Raw genomic sequence first — 16,423 nt, 5'->3', positions numbered from 1 at the left:
AAGATACCTTCAAGTCTGCTTTCATTACTGCTGACTGACATCCACCCAGGTTACTACTGGATTCTGGTTTTAGGAGCTTGGGCTTCTGCTCCATGATTGCAGCAGGTTACAGAGCAACACAATCCAACTGAACATTTAGTTTCTCTCCAAAGAGCAAGCAGAATGAATAGAGATCAAAAGTTGAGCCATCCTATTCAGAATGTTTTCAATGGTTTTACAAGATCTAGATTCAGTTCAATTTTCAGGCCTTAAAATGCTGATAAAGCAAATCAGTACAGATGGGAAATCAGAGCAGAACGTGGCCTCCAGTTGCTATGCTCAGTTAGAGCACCTAATAAGGACATAGAAGAGATATATCAGAGCTGTATTTGCTCAGAATTCACGTTTCACTCAGCAAATATAGCCCTATATCTACTTAAAGCATGAAAAATGTAAATCTGAGCGTCTCAGTTTACATTTTGTGATTTAATTTTGCAATTAACCCAATCAAATTATCTTGATAAATAAATGAAGACAAAGTCAACTTGTAGCTCCATGTTTTTCTGCAGAGTACGTTAGAAACAAAAGATGTAAATAAACTACAACATGAGCTTCTGCAAAATTCATATTTCCTCTGTACCTGTTTTTATGTTGTCTGTTTGCCAGTTTTCACAGCGTTTTTAAGAAAAAGCCATTATTTGGTTAGTAAATACCAGTTAAATCATATTTTGGTTAGCATACCCTCCATAAAATGTTACCACCACATGTGAAACGACTCCTTTTCATAAGATCAGGCTAATAAAATATTGTAAGTAAGTCATAAACACACATCAAAATGTGAAATTTCATTGCTTAGCCAACCTGGTAGAGTATAAAACCAGTTCTAGTAAATTCCCTCTGACTCCACTAAAAGGAAAAAATATTCTCTAAATTGATAAAAGATTTTAAAATTCATTATACATGATTTGCCAGGAGAGAAATGTATTTAATTGGTAGGAGTTCCTGTCATCTCCCAAATATTTTCAGCTTCGTACAGTATATCGCATACGATGTAAGAAATAATTTTGCACAGTGTGGTTGGTGACACCTATAATTAAAATAGCTCAACACTTTCTATAAAAGGCTGCTTTCAGTTTCTGACCTTTACGTATTTGAGTTTAAATGTTATATGCTGTAAGATTGCTGAGGAGGGCAGGGGGAGAAGAGTTTAAGAAGTTTAGACTATTTGCTGAACGAGGTTTGATTAGAAAGATCATTTTTATCCCTTCATAAAAAAACCTCATGTGACCAAGTAAATCAAGATCAAGAAAATCAGTTTTCTCCATGTTCAAGGGGAAGAAACAAAAATTTGGCAGCACAGGCACACGTATGTCAAAGCTATGGTTTTACAAAGCACAATCATTTACATTAGGTATTCCCATGTCTCAGCATCATGAACTCTGATGCTCAGAAGAGCATTCGACAACTAAGTACTATGTCTGTCTCTGCCCAGGATAATCAGAGCTGAATAAGAATTGCCCTCCAACAGGGCATTTTAGCAGTTGCCCAGCACCACAGAAGCTTGAGCTCAAACTGACCCCAAGGCTCTGCCTGCCAGCAGCAAGACAGCGAAAATGGATTTAGTTTTAACTGGAACATAAAACTCACGGACAGTATTAGAATTAAGGAACCAAGGAATCTTAATTAAGCTCCCTCGGGTACAGGCATTACAATAATCCTTAATTAGGTGATCACATACTTTCTTCCAACAGGATTCTGATTCCATTCAGTGAATACATTCAACATTTCTTTCCATCTGCCTCAATGTGTGGTCCTGAATAATCCTAATTCTGGTATTTCCTAAATTTTGAGCATTTATTTCCTACCTTTTAAAATACCTCAATATAACAGTTTATATTTAACAAATGTAATAAATTACAGATAGAAGCAGTAGAATAAACAGAGCACTCTATTCAATGAATTCACTGGACAATATCCACAGCCACAATAAACACCACCATAAAAACAAAATTTTGCTAATTGGCACCTTGCTAGCAAGCCCAGGAAAATGGCCAGGAGCTGAGAAGGGTGCAGAAAGGGAACCTCCACCCCTTTCTCAGACTTCGGGAATGTTCTCCTGGAGTAAGGATGGGATTCGACAGCAGGAAAGGGCTCGAGTACTTTTGAAAATGTAAATTCAGGGGGGTGGGGGGGAAGGGAAGCAACAGGCTCAGATAAGCAGCACTTACTGCTAACAGGGGTTCTGTTTGGCTGGACTTGTACAAGATGGTGACTATCAAATGAAAAAATGAATGCAATTTAAGTACTTTTGGGAGACTTTTAGAATCAGATGCATTTTTGGAAAACTGACCGGCCGATTTAAAAACAGAACTCTGAAGTCTTCACGCTTAGCAGAAGTGTTAGCACATTATGAAAAAATAACAAGCTGAAAACGCAGCAAAAAATACTCTGGGTCTTCAAATGAGGCACAACAGGAACCCTCAAACAAGGGGTCCATGGAAGTCATTTGTCTCACTTGCAGAAGTGGTGCTAGACAAACACACGCTGGAGAAATATTATTGTTTGTAAAACTGCTGTGCTATTTTGAAACCAGATTTCTTTCTCGCGAGTCAAGATTTATTAGAATGACACCGCTTATACACAGAACCTCGGAACCCAAATACGCCTTTAGACCCTCACATGTTGTTCAAAAGCAAAAGGGGGAAGAAGGAGAAAAAAAAAAAAAAAAAAAAAGCGTCTTTTAGCTGCTCACGCTCACGAAAATTAACAGCCTCACATTTTCAACGCGGGAGTTAATGCTGTGTCAGCACCTCCACGAAACCCCCGTTGTTCAGCAGTTTATAAAAAGTTCACTCCGAGTCGAAACTTGGCGTCCGACCCGGGGATAGGAGAGCAGCGGCTGTGCCGTGCCGTGCCGGGGGCGGCTTCCATAGGAAGACACGGGGAGGCCCGCACGACTCGCAGCCCCCCCGAACGTCCCTCGCCCCGTCAGTTTCAGGCCCCCCTCGGCCGCCCTTCGCCTTCACCTCCTCCAACGGGGCGGACACCAGCGCAGCCTCCCAGCTCTTCGCTGCAGTCCCCGCGGAGGAGGAGACGGCCGGCCCGCCGGCCTTGGGCCGCTTGGGGGCCATGGCGGTGCCGGCAGCGGGCAGACCTCACGCGTCGCCCCGACGACCGGTCTCCGCGTGACCGCGGCTCGTAGCCCCGCCGTCGCTGCGGCAACCGGGCCCGCAGCACTTCGAGCTCTATAGTGCTGCCTGCTGGTGGGCCCGAGGCCGCGGTGGGGCCTTTCGTGGGGCTGTATGCTATATGCACACGCGGCACAGAACCGAGATGCTGTGAGGCCTCGAGCCGCCATTTTGTGCCTTGGAACAGGGCATGGGGTTGGGTGCGTGCAGTCCGGCTGGAGGGGGACTTTGGCCCCCTCGACCTCCTCATCGTCCCCCTGGAGGTGTGCTCAGCCCCTGAGCACAGGTGTGGGTGTCCCGGGCCAAAATCACCGGCTGAGCGCTGCCAGATGTGCCGACACGGGGACCCGGAGGGGAGAGGGAGGCACGGTTGGGAGAAAGCAGGAGGGCTGCCAAGATAAAGAATTCATTACAGAGGAGTCATGTTGTGATCTCACAGTGGAGACGAGTGAAATATTCTGTGTGATTTAACATTTGGTGAAAATATCCCAAACCACATGGTGCCCTTCCCCCAGCCCGCTGTACCGACCGGCATTGGAGCCTCTGAATCTTTTATTTTAATTTTGCAGGAGCCTTAAAGCCATGCTGTGCAGCCCGTTACTGCTTTATTTTGTACTGTATTCTAGGATGATACTGACCTCATGTATGTTCTTTATAAAATATCTTCTAATTACGTGCAGTAGAAAACTATTAATTTAAGTTTATAAGAGACATAAGATATCGGTCTTGTATCATCGTAGTCTGCAGAAGAGCATCTTGCCTGGGTTTGTAGACAGTGATGTAGTTTATAACATGGGAAAGCTGCACAGTAGATTTGCCAACACCCATAAACATGTTCTCCCACCCCATTTCTTGGCTAATGTCCATTTTTCTCTTTTTGAGGTTTTCTTTTGTTGTCCTGAAAAAAAAAACCACCAAAAACACCAGACTGCAGTTGTTCAGAGAAATGGAGAGGATGGCATTCCCACCAAACCTTTGTTCTTCATTAAGGTCTTGGGTATACAGACTGTGCCTGCTGAAGTGTCTAGAGAGAGTATGGGGAAGAAGAACGTATGCCAGGAGCAGCAGGACAGGACAGAGGAATGGGGCAGAGTGCATAGATAACATTGCTGAATACCATTACTATGAACTGTCCTGATTTTTTTAATGGCTCAGTTTTCAGTCTGGTAGTAAGCTTCAGGATGACCAGTGGGAGAGGACTGTGCACCCAGTTCCTGATGGTATGGGTCATGCCAACAGGAGATGAGGACTGGTTAAGCACTGCCTTCTATGCCCACACCTGGAGTTGTAGGCTCAGGGTTGGTGGGAAGACTGAAATCAGAAAGGCCCAAAAAGCTCTGAGAACATGAACGATAGCTGTGAGAATCAAGAAGTGGCCTCTTTTTACCTGTTGTGTGTTTGCTTTGATGGATAAGGATTAGCTGACAGAAATTGTTTTGTTCTGCTGCTTATCATTAGTACTAACACACTCTCTAACTTGCTGTTTATTGTTGTTGGATGCTGTTACAAATAGCGAGTCAAGCTGGGACAGCCAATCAGGGAGCTTACCAGTTCATTCAAAATGACCTCCACCACTCTCCTGAACAAAGGAGAGAAAAAAATTATACCCTAGTGTATAGCTCTAAAATAGGCTTTCCAGTAGTGAAGTCAGCTAAAGATGTCTCCTGTTTGGCTGCTTGTCTCTGTCCATTCAGTTGTGCTGCCAAAGATGCTTGTAGACCAGGCTATAAACCATATCAATGAAACTCTCTTGGTTAAAATCTCCAATATACAAAAACAGCAAATCAGAAATATTGGGAAACTACAGCCTTTGTTCTCTCCAAATGGTGTAGGCTGCAAAATTCTGAGTTGCCTCTCAGCCATCTGTAAACTTCCAGCTTCCTTCTGATAACTAAAATATGAAATTGCTGAAATCTTAAAACTTGCATTAACAAAAATGAATGTAATTCAGTGATACAGATAAGCCAGGAATAAGAATACACAAGATAAAGATCCAGAGCAACAAAATGTGGTTGGGAATACCCACTTTAAAATAAATGGAATGTACAGATATACCCCTTCCATTTCTGCATAGTGAAACTGAATTTCCATTAGTGCAAGTGATAATAGGCAAATCTGTGATGATTTTGTGTGTGACAAGAATATTTATGGTGTTATTTTCAGGCAGAGGGCAACCTAAAAATTATAAAATCACTCATTTATTTTCCAGCTTATTAAAACCATCACAACAAAAAACCGTGAATGCATGAACAAACGAGTGTGAAGTAACCAAAGCTTTGTTTTTATCATAGACTTGCAATTCCAAATATCACTGTATGTAAATATGAGGCAACTTGCATTTACATGGGAGAAAACTAAACCACTCTGTACTTTTTCAATTCACACAGCAGGGTAGGAGAATGTGCACGTTAATGCTACAGTGTAGTTATACACAGTAACCTGTGCCCACACCTTTAATAATAATATAGAAATAATAATTACAATTATTTTTATTGACTAAATTATTAATTAGAATTTATTAAAACATAAAATAATTGATAATTGAAATGTTGATAAACTTCAGAAAAAAGAGACATTAATTACTTTTTATTATACCTTGACTTAAAGAACATTTACACTTAGTTGTTTTCCAGTAACGGGTGGAGAGTGAAAAGAAACAAATATTTATAAAAATTGTGTCTTCACTACTTGATGTTTCCTGGAAGACTGCAGTTGATTGAAGAACTAGTAGACATTTTGTGTCTTTAATAATTAAAGCCTCATCAACTGAGAGGCAGAATTAATTTAATCATGCTTTTTTGTTGTTGTTCCTCCCCAGAAGTGCTTATTTTAAATGCTTAACAAATATTTGGAAAACACTATATTTTCAGTAAGAACCATCAACTTCTCTCCTTTGGTTGACAAGTTACTAAAGAGCGCTCTTTGCTCGAGTCCTTAAGAACACACTTAATTACTTTATATTGCTTTCCTAAGATTTAAATATTTCTTGAATAGCAAGGCTTCCTGAATTATGGCTTCAGAAAGCTGTTTCCGTTTTGGAAAACTTTCCACAAGGCTGTCAAGAACAGCTAGCATGGCCATCAGCACTGCTAAGGAAAACAATCTTTCATATTCCTTATGTATTTAAAAGAAGAAAGGTATTAAAAAATATACATTTTTTTTCCTAAAAACACTACTCAATTCTTTTTCTATGAAAAAGGAAAAGGGGAAAAAACATAAAATTTCTTTTACTTTCCTGCTCAGTATTACAGTGCTGCAGTGCTTGAGCAGGGAAGAGCTTTTCTTAAAGTTTGCAACTCCTCAGGACACAATCATCTCACAAGTTAACAGTGATATGGCAGCAAGGGCATGTGTTTCCCCAGCCTCCCTGAACTTATGAAGTTGGATATAAGAAGTCTTTGCCGACAGTTGCTGCTCTGCCCACCAAATGCTTCCTTTTATTTTTTATTTTTTTATTTTCAGTTCTCTAAATTTATTTATGTGATTTGCATAAAGCTTTCCACATGACCTGCATTGGCTTTGTGAACGTGGACCAAGTCATCTCTTCTGGCATCAGGGTCTGTAAAGCTAATTTCTACATTGATGAATTATCAGTGCAATGTAATTAATGATGTACTCTGAAAGGGACAAAGGTTGAGCATGAATATTAGTGTGGGTCCCTTTTGAGTGTGACATGGTGGGCTTAAAATATTTCTGGCAACAGAAGTCACTTAATGACTGAGTGCTAACCATTCTTTATGATTAAATACCATAAACTGTCCTCCTCAGAATTTAATAGGGCTTTCTATTATGACCAGGTACAACTTGCTAGGTAATGTGTTATGTACTAACTGGAGAGACAGTAGCTGGTTGTGGAACCAAGACATCCAAGTGGCAAGATCCACTTTCTGGATCAAGGCCATGGCACAAATTGACAGACATAATCTGTAAGTGGGCTGCTTCAGTCTGTCTATCTAATAACATGGCCAGAATCAAAGGAAGCATCTCCCTCAGGCTCCAACATTTGTGTTGTTCTGGCTAGCTATTGTTTTTCCTTTGCTCACATTTTCCATCAAGCTGAGCTACAAATGTATGTAGCTTCTGTTGTTTATCATTAACATAACATGCAGAGCAGATCCAACTTCCTTTGTACGTACAAATAAGATTACATTTAAGAGCCTCTACCAACTTTGTTTTACTGAGAGAGAAACATACAGGTCCCTGCATTTAATTTCAGAAAAGATACTTTTGTAGCTAGTCTATTCCACATGCATACATGTGCAAGGAGAGCAATTTTTCCTCTCTATAGACAATGATATAAGAATTCCTGGAAAAGCTCAAAATGAAATCCATTATTATCTGTTAGTAAAATGACTTCCAAACTCCAGCTGGATGCTGTGCAACATTTTCTTTAAAGAAAAACTCTCTCTGCATTTGGTATTGTTGTTCCACTGGATCTTGGTAGTTGGATTTTGGAAGCAGTTCAGTACTGCCAGTCAGCAAAAAAAAGTCCAATATCTGATATCTCAAGCCTTATCCTTGCCCCTTACAAAACAAATCACGAGGTTTTTATTATTCTCCTTGAAGAAGTAAATCCAAAGAAAACATTTTCCCACTCTTGGAGAAAGGCAAACTTCCCAACCCCTCCATCACCCCATCCTCCTACGCTTTCAAATCCTGTATCATTGCCTGGTTTCTTCTGTTATAAAAAGAGTATTTTCCCTAAGGATAGAGTCCTGCATGCAGGTCTGCTCCTGTAGCACCCATACCATCATTGAGAATCTTACACAGTAGTAATGAACGCTAACCACTAACCTTTCTCAGCAGCCAAATAAAGAAAAGTCTAAATAAATGGTATTGGAAACATTATACTCTTAATGGTGCAAAAAATAAAACTGTTTCTAATGCACTAAAAACAAACATTAACACCACAGAGGGTAAACAGGCCTAAGATCCGTGCCAGAGAGTGCGCTGAAAGTATTGATAATAAGTGGTGCAAAGACATGGTATGTTAGTTTGTTTTTTAAAGGAGAAGACATTATTTCTAATAATCCATGCAATTTGAACTATAATTTCAGTAATTGCATTATTAGCATCATAATTCTTTGGCCTTGATGTCCTAATTCTGTGAACTTTCTGCAGATAATGCCTAATTGTAGAATAACTAAGTTACAACAATGCGATTTATTCTGAAACTCTTCCTTCAGTTTTGATTTTCTCCTTTCCAACCTAATTCCCTGTGGACATATATGCCCCAGTGGATCTAGTTCAATGAGAAGGTTTTCAAAAAGAAAGCTCAAAATAATGGCTGTTTCCCACACTATTTTGGCACCTTTCTCTCTCTGTCACACCTGTGCTTAAAATATGCTTAATGGAACATTTGTGATTAAACTTTCTATTCCTAGGACTGTGTTCCAAAACTCTGCTATACCGTAAGTTACCATCCACTAAACCCTTTATTCTTTCTTAAACCTGAAGACAAACTATATTCACCTTACCTCTTACCAAACCAGCATGCTATGCTTCTTTTTTCCTTCCTGCACCAGTCCTGCTTCAAAAGTTTTCCTTGTTCTGCGTCACCAAAATTCAAATGGTTTCTGATCCTGTGAAATTTCCCCATGCCAGCCCAGACCTTTGACTGTGTCAGTAGGCTGTGGTGTCACCAAGACTCAAAGCCAACAGCTTCCATGTCTGAATCACCGGAGCCTCTCTCCTGCTGATCCTTGGTGCCAGATGTGGCTCATCTCTGGTCTGTGACTCTCCTGCCTGCCAGTGCAGCCCGGCAGCTCACTGTGAGAGCTCCTGGCACAGTGCTCCAACAAAAGTATTTACTCAAGATGCAGTCCCCTCCCTAAGACATCACCTGCCCTGGAGTGCTTCCTTCCTAATGCATTCTTGAGTGGCCCCTCCCACCATTTCCTGGATGATATAAAATAGAAAAATATAAAAGACATGCACCTGTTAGAGTGGGGTTCAGAGGAAGACCATCACTTCTACCTGAAATAGTAGAAGCTGCACCAGATTAGGAAGCTTCTGAGTGACATCCCTGACCCAGGCCCCATGGAGGCAGGAGAGTTCCCTGGAAGGACCAGTCAGCATGAGGATAATCAGAAGTCTGGAGCATCTCTCCTGCAAAGAGTGGCCAAGAGGATTAAGAACATCTCTGCAGAGAAGGACTTCAGGGTACTGGTGAATGAAGAACTGAATATCAGCTGACAGTGTGTGCTTACAGCCCAGAAACTAGCCATATCCTAGTCTGCATCAAAAGAAGTGTAGCCAGCAGGCCAAGGGAGGTGTCTGTCCTTTTCTCTGCTCTTGTGAAGCCCCATCTGGAGTACTTGCATGCAGGCATGGCTTACAGCAAAAGAAAGGTGTGGAGCTGTTGAAGGATGTCCAAAGGAGGCCATGAAGATGATTGGAGGGCTGGAGCATCTCTCTTCCTAAGAATGGTTGAAGGAACCAGTCTTGTTCAACCTCGTGAAGATCTCCAGGGAGATACATCAGCCTTCCAGTGCTTAAAGAGAGCCTATAGAAAATGTGGAGGGGGACTCTACATCAGAGAGTATAGTGATAGGACAAGGGGTAGCAGCTTTAAACTAAGCGAGTATGAGATTGGTGGAATTAGTTGCCCAGAGGAGCTGTGGATGCTCCATTCCTAGAAGTATTCAAGGTCAGCTTGTACGGGGCTTTGAGTAATTTGATCAAGTTACCACTGCCCATGGCAGGGTGGTTGCAGTTAGGTGATATTTATAATCCCTTCCAGCTCAATGATTCTGTGATTCTATATGAAATAAAAAATGTATGAGGTCTGGGTGCTTCAGTACCTAATGAGTGGAGTTGGCAACCTAGAATTTGGCCACTCATCCTGTAGAAACTCAAATACATACACACACATATATAGTATCTAGTGATTTCTGAGGGAAGGACTAGTTGGCGTTTGAGAATAATGTGGAGAGATTTGATATAACCTCAAGATCAGCAGTTCAGCCCAATGTAGTGACTGTGGTATCTGAACCATAAATCTGTCCAGCACTGATGTATTCTGAGCACATGCAAATCTACACAAACATCAGAAAGTCGTATTGACTGCCTGTCATCAGTTACCACAAAGTAAGACTGAGCAAAATGAAACAAAGCAGAATTTCCTAGCTTTCTTTAAAATGTATGTTGAAAGCCAACAGAAAGATTTTTTGGTGAACACGTCTTCTTCCATTTGCCTTGAGTTATCTTCTCTTTTCATCATACCACAAACTCCTAAAATAGCAGATTAAAGAAAGTACTGAAGAATTATTTTTTCTGCAAACTCTTATCAATACAGTACCATTACTAGCAGAATGGATCAGTGAAGTGCTTATCTGGTTTTCTCTTATACAAAAGTGTTGTCGTAGGCGTGAGGAACAAGGGGTTTCCCACGAGGAAACACAAGTCTGATGTTTGTAAGATTTGTTTGAACGTCTTTTTTTTTTTTTTTTTTTTCTTTTTCCCAGCTTCAACTATTGCTTCCCAGGACAGAAAATTAATGAACTGATCTTGAAATGCCTTCTTCTGGTCAAATTATATTTAAACAGCGCTAGAGAGACAGAGCTATGCCACCAAGAAGTGTGAGAGCTTGGGTGTATTAAAAGGCTGAACCTGAATCACTCTAGAGCTGTTTTCGTTATATTTTTCAGAGGTGATGGAATTTAGTAATCATAATGTAACTTTTGCACAAAAGGTTCAACCAGCACTTTTAGAGCTTAGTTCATGGGATTCCAAGCTGGTGCAAATATACCACTGTTATTTCGGGGCAGTAAGCTAGCTGTGGGAAAAGCTCATCAGTTTAGAAGCTATGAAAATATTGACTACTAAAGCTCAACACTTACCTCATTCAGACCCTGCCATTGGAGTTTGAGTAATTCTAGATGTTTGGAACAGCAGGCTGAGGCCCAGATTTGAAGGCAGTTAGCTCCCCAGATACCTTGGAAGATCTGAATTGATGCATATGGCTCACACACCTTCTGTCTTGCATTCTGGATCACTAGAGGAGTAATTGCATCTAATCAGAGGACTTTCTAATGTGGCAAGACAAGACAGACTAGACTGTCTTATCCTTCTTTTTTGTCCAGAATGAGGACATTGGTGATACCAAGCAGATGTGGTTGGCAGCACTTCTCATCCAATGATTCTAACGGATTTCAATGAAACATCAGGAAGTTTATCCATCACATATACATGGGTACTGTTCAATTCAGATACTTGGAGATCTTGACTACTGAACATTGCAAAAAGTGCAACGTTAAATTTTCAGAAATGTGGCAAAGATAGAGAGCTTTATAGTGCCATAAACCAACTTATTTTCCTGAATATTCATGAGGAAAAGTATTGCTGCTGCTGCTTGGCTTTGGGAGGCATTGCTCAAGACTCCATTTATGCCATCATTGATTATTTCATCAAATAACCAGTAACAGTGTGGTTTTCTGAATGAATGAATGATGTTTCTGATTTTTTCTGTGGAAGGGGTGAGAAGGTCTGAAGAGAATAGAGGGGTGAAGCTCAAAATGAGAACTGTGGGGCACAGTGCTGATATAGAGAGGCAGCAGTTTTTGCAGTTGACAGTTGACAGATAAAAAGGCTGAGAGGGCTCAACCCCGAAAGACAGAAGTTTAAATCTGTGAGGAAACAATTCCAGATCTGCCCATGCAAATATACTGCTGATGGGGCATGGTGCTTGTGGAGCATGGCGATATTACTATAAGGGACAGCACGGTGTGTTTAAAGTCCCTTTAAACTGAGCTACCTTGACCTGCCTTAAGTGATTTCCTTGCCCATCCTCCCACACCATGCTCTAGACATCCATTTATGTATTTGGAATTTAAAGAATTGTCAAAGGAGGTTAATACTATGCACAGATTTTAATCTATTTATTATCCTCCGTAGGGAAATATAATATTTTTATTGAGTCTTGAAAGGCTACCAACCTAGAATGGGAGCCCTGAAAGCCATTTGCATTAGGCTTTTTAAAAAGAACAGCTAATCAATCTGATAAAGATCAAGCTGGGGTTGTCTTGCCCAGCTTCTTGCTGGGATGTTTATGATTTGATGATGGCTACAGATCTTCAAAAAGCATATGTTTTTTTGTTTGTTTGTTTGCTTTTTTGTTGTTGTTAATGAAAACAGGATACTTTACAGTAGTGCATATAAAACATAATTAAAAGAAATAAGAGACAATAAAAAGATAGTTGTGACATTAAATGTCCATATTTCAGCGTGGTTCTGTATTTATTTGTAAATCTGCAGCTACTAAACTCAGACTTGTTTCTTTACAGCAGTTTTCTTCACACAACGAAAGATTGTTCTCCTCTAAGCTAGTAGATGCTTGTAGGTTTGCATCTGTAAGAAGAAAAGTACAGGTATGGACATGCAAACAACAGTGTGGGAGACCACAGCATTATCTAAGTAAAGTAGATAACTCGCCTCTTTTGTGGAACAGAATTATATGTATTATATTCTTGTCCCCCTGATATAACTTTCTAACTGTAACTCAGAGAGAGGCTGCACACCCCAACCAGAGACACCGGGATGAATATGTAAGTGGTGAACCATGAAACTATAATATTTGCTAAGTGAACAATTGGTTATTTCAAACTTAAACTTATGGCCTAGAGCTCTGAAAAACACTCATTTTTACATTCTGCCAAGGCAGAATTCTTACTTGAGAGATTTTGTGGAAATGTTAGCTACCTCTGTTATTGGCTAGGTGGCAGTAGAGTTCATTTATGTATTAATACTCAGTGTGCTATTTTCTATGCCAGTTTGAAATTCAGCTCGCCCTGTTACCACACATCTGCACATCCCTGTATTACTGTTGCTGTGCACTCTATTACATCCAGCAAAAAGCAATTTTCATAACCACAGCTCTCTATTTTTCTACTCAAGGAATGCGAAACCAAATCCCATTAATTTGTCCCCTTTTAAAGAATGAAGTTGTAATTAACATTACAGAAATCAACCAGGTGCCTACTGCTCCAGGGTAGTGAAAACCTGTTTTTAACTCAGCTCCCCAGGAGACTCTAAACAGACATTTCCAGTGCCTTCTCTACTCACTTCTCTGAGACAGTGGATTTGGACAGGATTTGGATTGCAGTTTGCTGTCATAGTTATGTGTGCTCATGACATGATAATAATCATCTTCAGGGTGATACTAATGAGCAGTCAATAATCCTGGGAGCAGACACAGCTGTATCTGCACCAGGGCTCTTATGGCCACTCAGAGAATGTTGTGTAAGCTGGTGATTTAACTACTCCAGCAGAAGGTGGTCTGCTCTGGGATGTACAAGGTGGTGGTCTAACCTATCCAGCATATCTGTTGTCCTGTTTGGATAGTCACACTGGCAAGGCTGCTGTAAAGCTTAACATGGGAACATGCAGGGAAGCTCTGGCAGCTCATCTCTGTGATTCCCAATAATATTATAAAAGCTAGTGGTTTGAAATACACTACAGCAGAACAACTTGAGACTGAGGTTGTACAACCACCCTGACATGGCTCCAGTCTCCACCTCGATAGACACTAATAGAATAGAAGCAACACAGCCCAGCTGAGGCTGAACATCTTTAGGAGAATCAGGCGATGTGCTGATCCCACCACCATGCGAGAGACCAGCAGAATGCAGAGCCACATTGAGTTTAATTTTGGATCTCTAAACAGGAATTGGTGCAGCTTGACAAGAATATGCAACTCTTACCTTCTTCTTACAGGGAAACTGTGCTGCAGGCTGCAGCTGCCTTCAACCCCACTGCTTCTACAGGCCACCTGTTGGGACAGGCACTCTCACACACAACCTCAAACCTGAGGAGATTAGACTCATTCATATTTGAAATGACTGAGAAGAGAAGGGGGCAGGGAATGAAGGGAAAACTGTTAAAGTGGCTCAGGCTCAGCCCCCTCTGTGCTTCTCCCTTATGGACCCCCAGCCCCACTGAGCAGCTGCTTCCCCACCCCAAAACCCCTCAGAGCAGCTGCTGTCCGTCTGGCTGCCCTGGCCTCTTTGTCAGCTGTTTGATGTCACACATCAATCTTCCATCTTTCCTGCAAATCTCTGATGATCGAGTTTCACATTTCCAGGACTCTGGCTGTAAAGCCCCTTTCACTGATATAATTAGTAATTAGAGGAAAAATGTTAGCAAACTCCTCTTGGCATAAACAGACACTTAATCCCCATCTGTCAGATCAGGAAATTCACATTAGGGCAAAGGACCAATACAGATTTTTCTATCATCTGAGGTGAGTGACCGCACACGCTCTCAACTACTTAATTAAGCTGCCTGCACAACAATGAGTGAATCTATTTTTAAGCAATTTCAATTATAAACTGTTTTTAGTGTTTCGAAAGTCACCGTGTCTTTACCACTAGAAACCCCCCTGGGCTTTAAAGAAATAGACTGCAGTCCTTGGTAAGAAGAGAGTAGTACTCATGACTTGCATTCAAATGCATGGCCTTCCACAGAGCTACTCTGCTGAGATGATCCCATTCAATAAGTGCTCAAACACAATAGGTGATGCAGACCAAGAGTGGGACTTATTTAGTATAGTAGAAAAATGCGTGGTGATATGCTGAGAGTGAAGCTGAAGACAGACTGGTTCAGCCTGGAAACAAGGCCCCATGTATTTAACATGGAACGCAGCTAATGGCTGGGGACAATTAGCAAGCCTTGTGATGACTGCCCTTCTCTGGAAAGCTTCCAGACAAGACTGGGTGTTTTTTCCTCTCATAACAGATGCTACAGTTTGAAGATAAGCTAATTTAGGAAAGTTCGATGCCTTGTGTTATGCCGGAAGCCAGCACAGATGCTTGCAATGGCTTCTTTTGGCTTTGTCAAGCTTAAAGAGAATGAATGGTGCCAGCCAGGCACTGCCTCAAACATAACTGGAGCTCAATGTATTGTTTCCTACAGTGCATCCTCTGGTCTTGTTGAGCTCTCTTTAAAAACTGCTTTCTCCACTTCTGTAACGAATAAAGGTCATACATGACTGAGAATCAAGCCTATCTAGTGCTTCTGTAATTGTATGAAGAAAAGCCAGCAGATGTACAGCTGGACAAAAACTCAACAACAGTTAAGTTCAGAAATCATTTTCTGAGGTTTCTGTTTTATTTACATGTTTTTGGTGCAAACAAAACAAAGAAAAACAAACCAAGTCCCTGACCATATTCTATACCTAAAGTAAAACAGCCTTTAAATACAAAAGCCCAAGACCACAACCTTGCAATTCTTACATGCCTGAAGGTTGCTCTGTAGCCCAGTTCTGCCCAGTTTCTCCAGAAGGAAAGAAAACTCTTTCCAGGCTTCTGCAGCAAATTACTCTTAGCAGCACATGATTATTTCAGGCATGGACAGAAAAGCTGGGCTTGCTTGAGCCACACTCAGGTAAGGAGACATTACTTAATGGGAATTTAAAAATATGATCCAATTCTTCAAACAGTAAAGTCCTCTTGCCAGTATAAAGCTTAGATGGATCTTCCCTCAGATCTTGAAAGAGACATAGTGAATCATGGCAGCTGGAGCAGGGAAAGAAGAAGTTTCCTGAGAAAAATAGAACCTCCAAAGATCTTATCAGATATTTCTTCACATTGTCTCTGCAGGATGTGTAGCTGGAGAAGGGCTCAGACAAATTTTTACGTTGGCTCAGTTTCTAGATACACTGAGCAGTGTGTCTCAGGGTACTGAAAATCAAACTGGACATTGAGTTCACTGTTAGATGCAAAATGGAAACTAATACAACATCACAGGAGAAATTGTAAGAAAAACAGAGTTAAATTCTTACAGTAGCATAATCTCATACTTTCGACATGATGCATGCTTCACAATGCTGACCTTATTGTCAACACCTTAGAAGTCTTTGACCTTAACAGCTTAATGATATCCTCTTAAAATATTTTTTCAGAGTTTATGTTTCTAGGCCTCAAAGAGGAAAGGTGAACTCGCGGAAAAATAAACCAGTTATGTAGGTTCCTACTTGACATCTTTAACTCTACAACTGATAAACTTAAGATCACTTTCAGCAGCCCCTATCACTTGAGCTAGCCGGAATAACTGGTAATGGCAGGAGTTTGCTATTTGATAGATGAATGAGCATTAGAAAAGGATGATGTCATACTATTCATACATGTATGATCACATTCTATTGGCTTTTGGAGGTAAGGGAAATCTGGACTCTGCTCTGAAGGGGTTTGCTGAGAAAGAAGACACTTGCTTTGGTGAGTGATTCCTTTGTGACCAAAAGGGATGGGGATCCCCTCTGC

The 16,423-nt window shown here is 41.0% G+C and overlaps 1 protein-coding gene across 5 annotated transcripts in view; it reads right to left on the bottom strand.

Moving 5' to 3' along the window:
- SPAG17 (sperm associated antigen 17) overlaps positions 1-5,025 on the bottom strand; it is a 97,833-nt gene extending 92,808 nt beyond the window's left edge. For 2 of the 5 annotated variants that reach the window (XM_090149909.1, XM_090149905.1), the window contains exon 1: positions 3,006-5,024. In XM_090149909.1, the coding sequence (XP_090006035.1) occupies positions 3,006-3,110 (105 nt within the window). In that variant the 5' untranslated portion in view covers positions 3,111-5,024. Of the gene's footprint in view, positions 1-3,005 lie in introns of all 5 variants that reach the window. The other 3 variants (XM_031613109.2, XM_031613108.2, XM_090149921.1) reach the window with 3 other exon arrangements.
- Positions 5,026-16,423: the final 11,398 nt, after the last annotated feature.

The sequence above is a fragment of the Phasianus colchicus genome, chromosome 1, assembly GCF_987193195.1.
Source record: "Phasianus colchicus chromosome 1, bPhaCol1.hap1.1, whole genome shotgun sequence".
NCBI lineage: Eukaryota > Metazoa > Chordata > Aves > Galliformes > Phasianidae > Phasianus > Phasianus colchicus.
The sequence above is the reverse complement of the archived record's forward strand: the minus strand, read 5'-3'. Positions and strand labels throughout refer to the sequence as shown.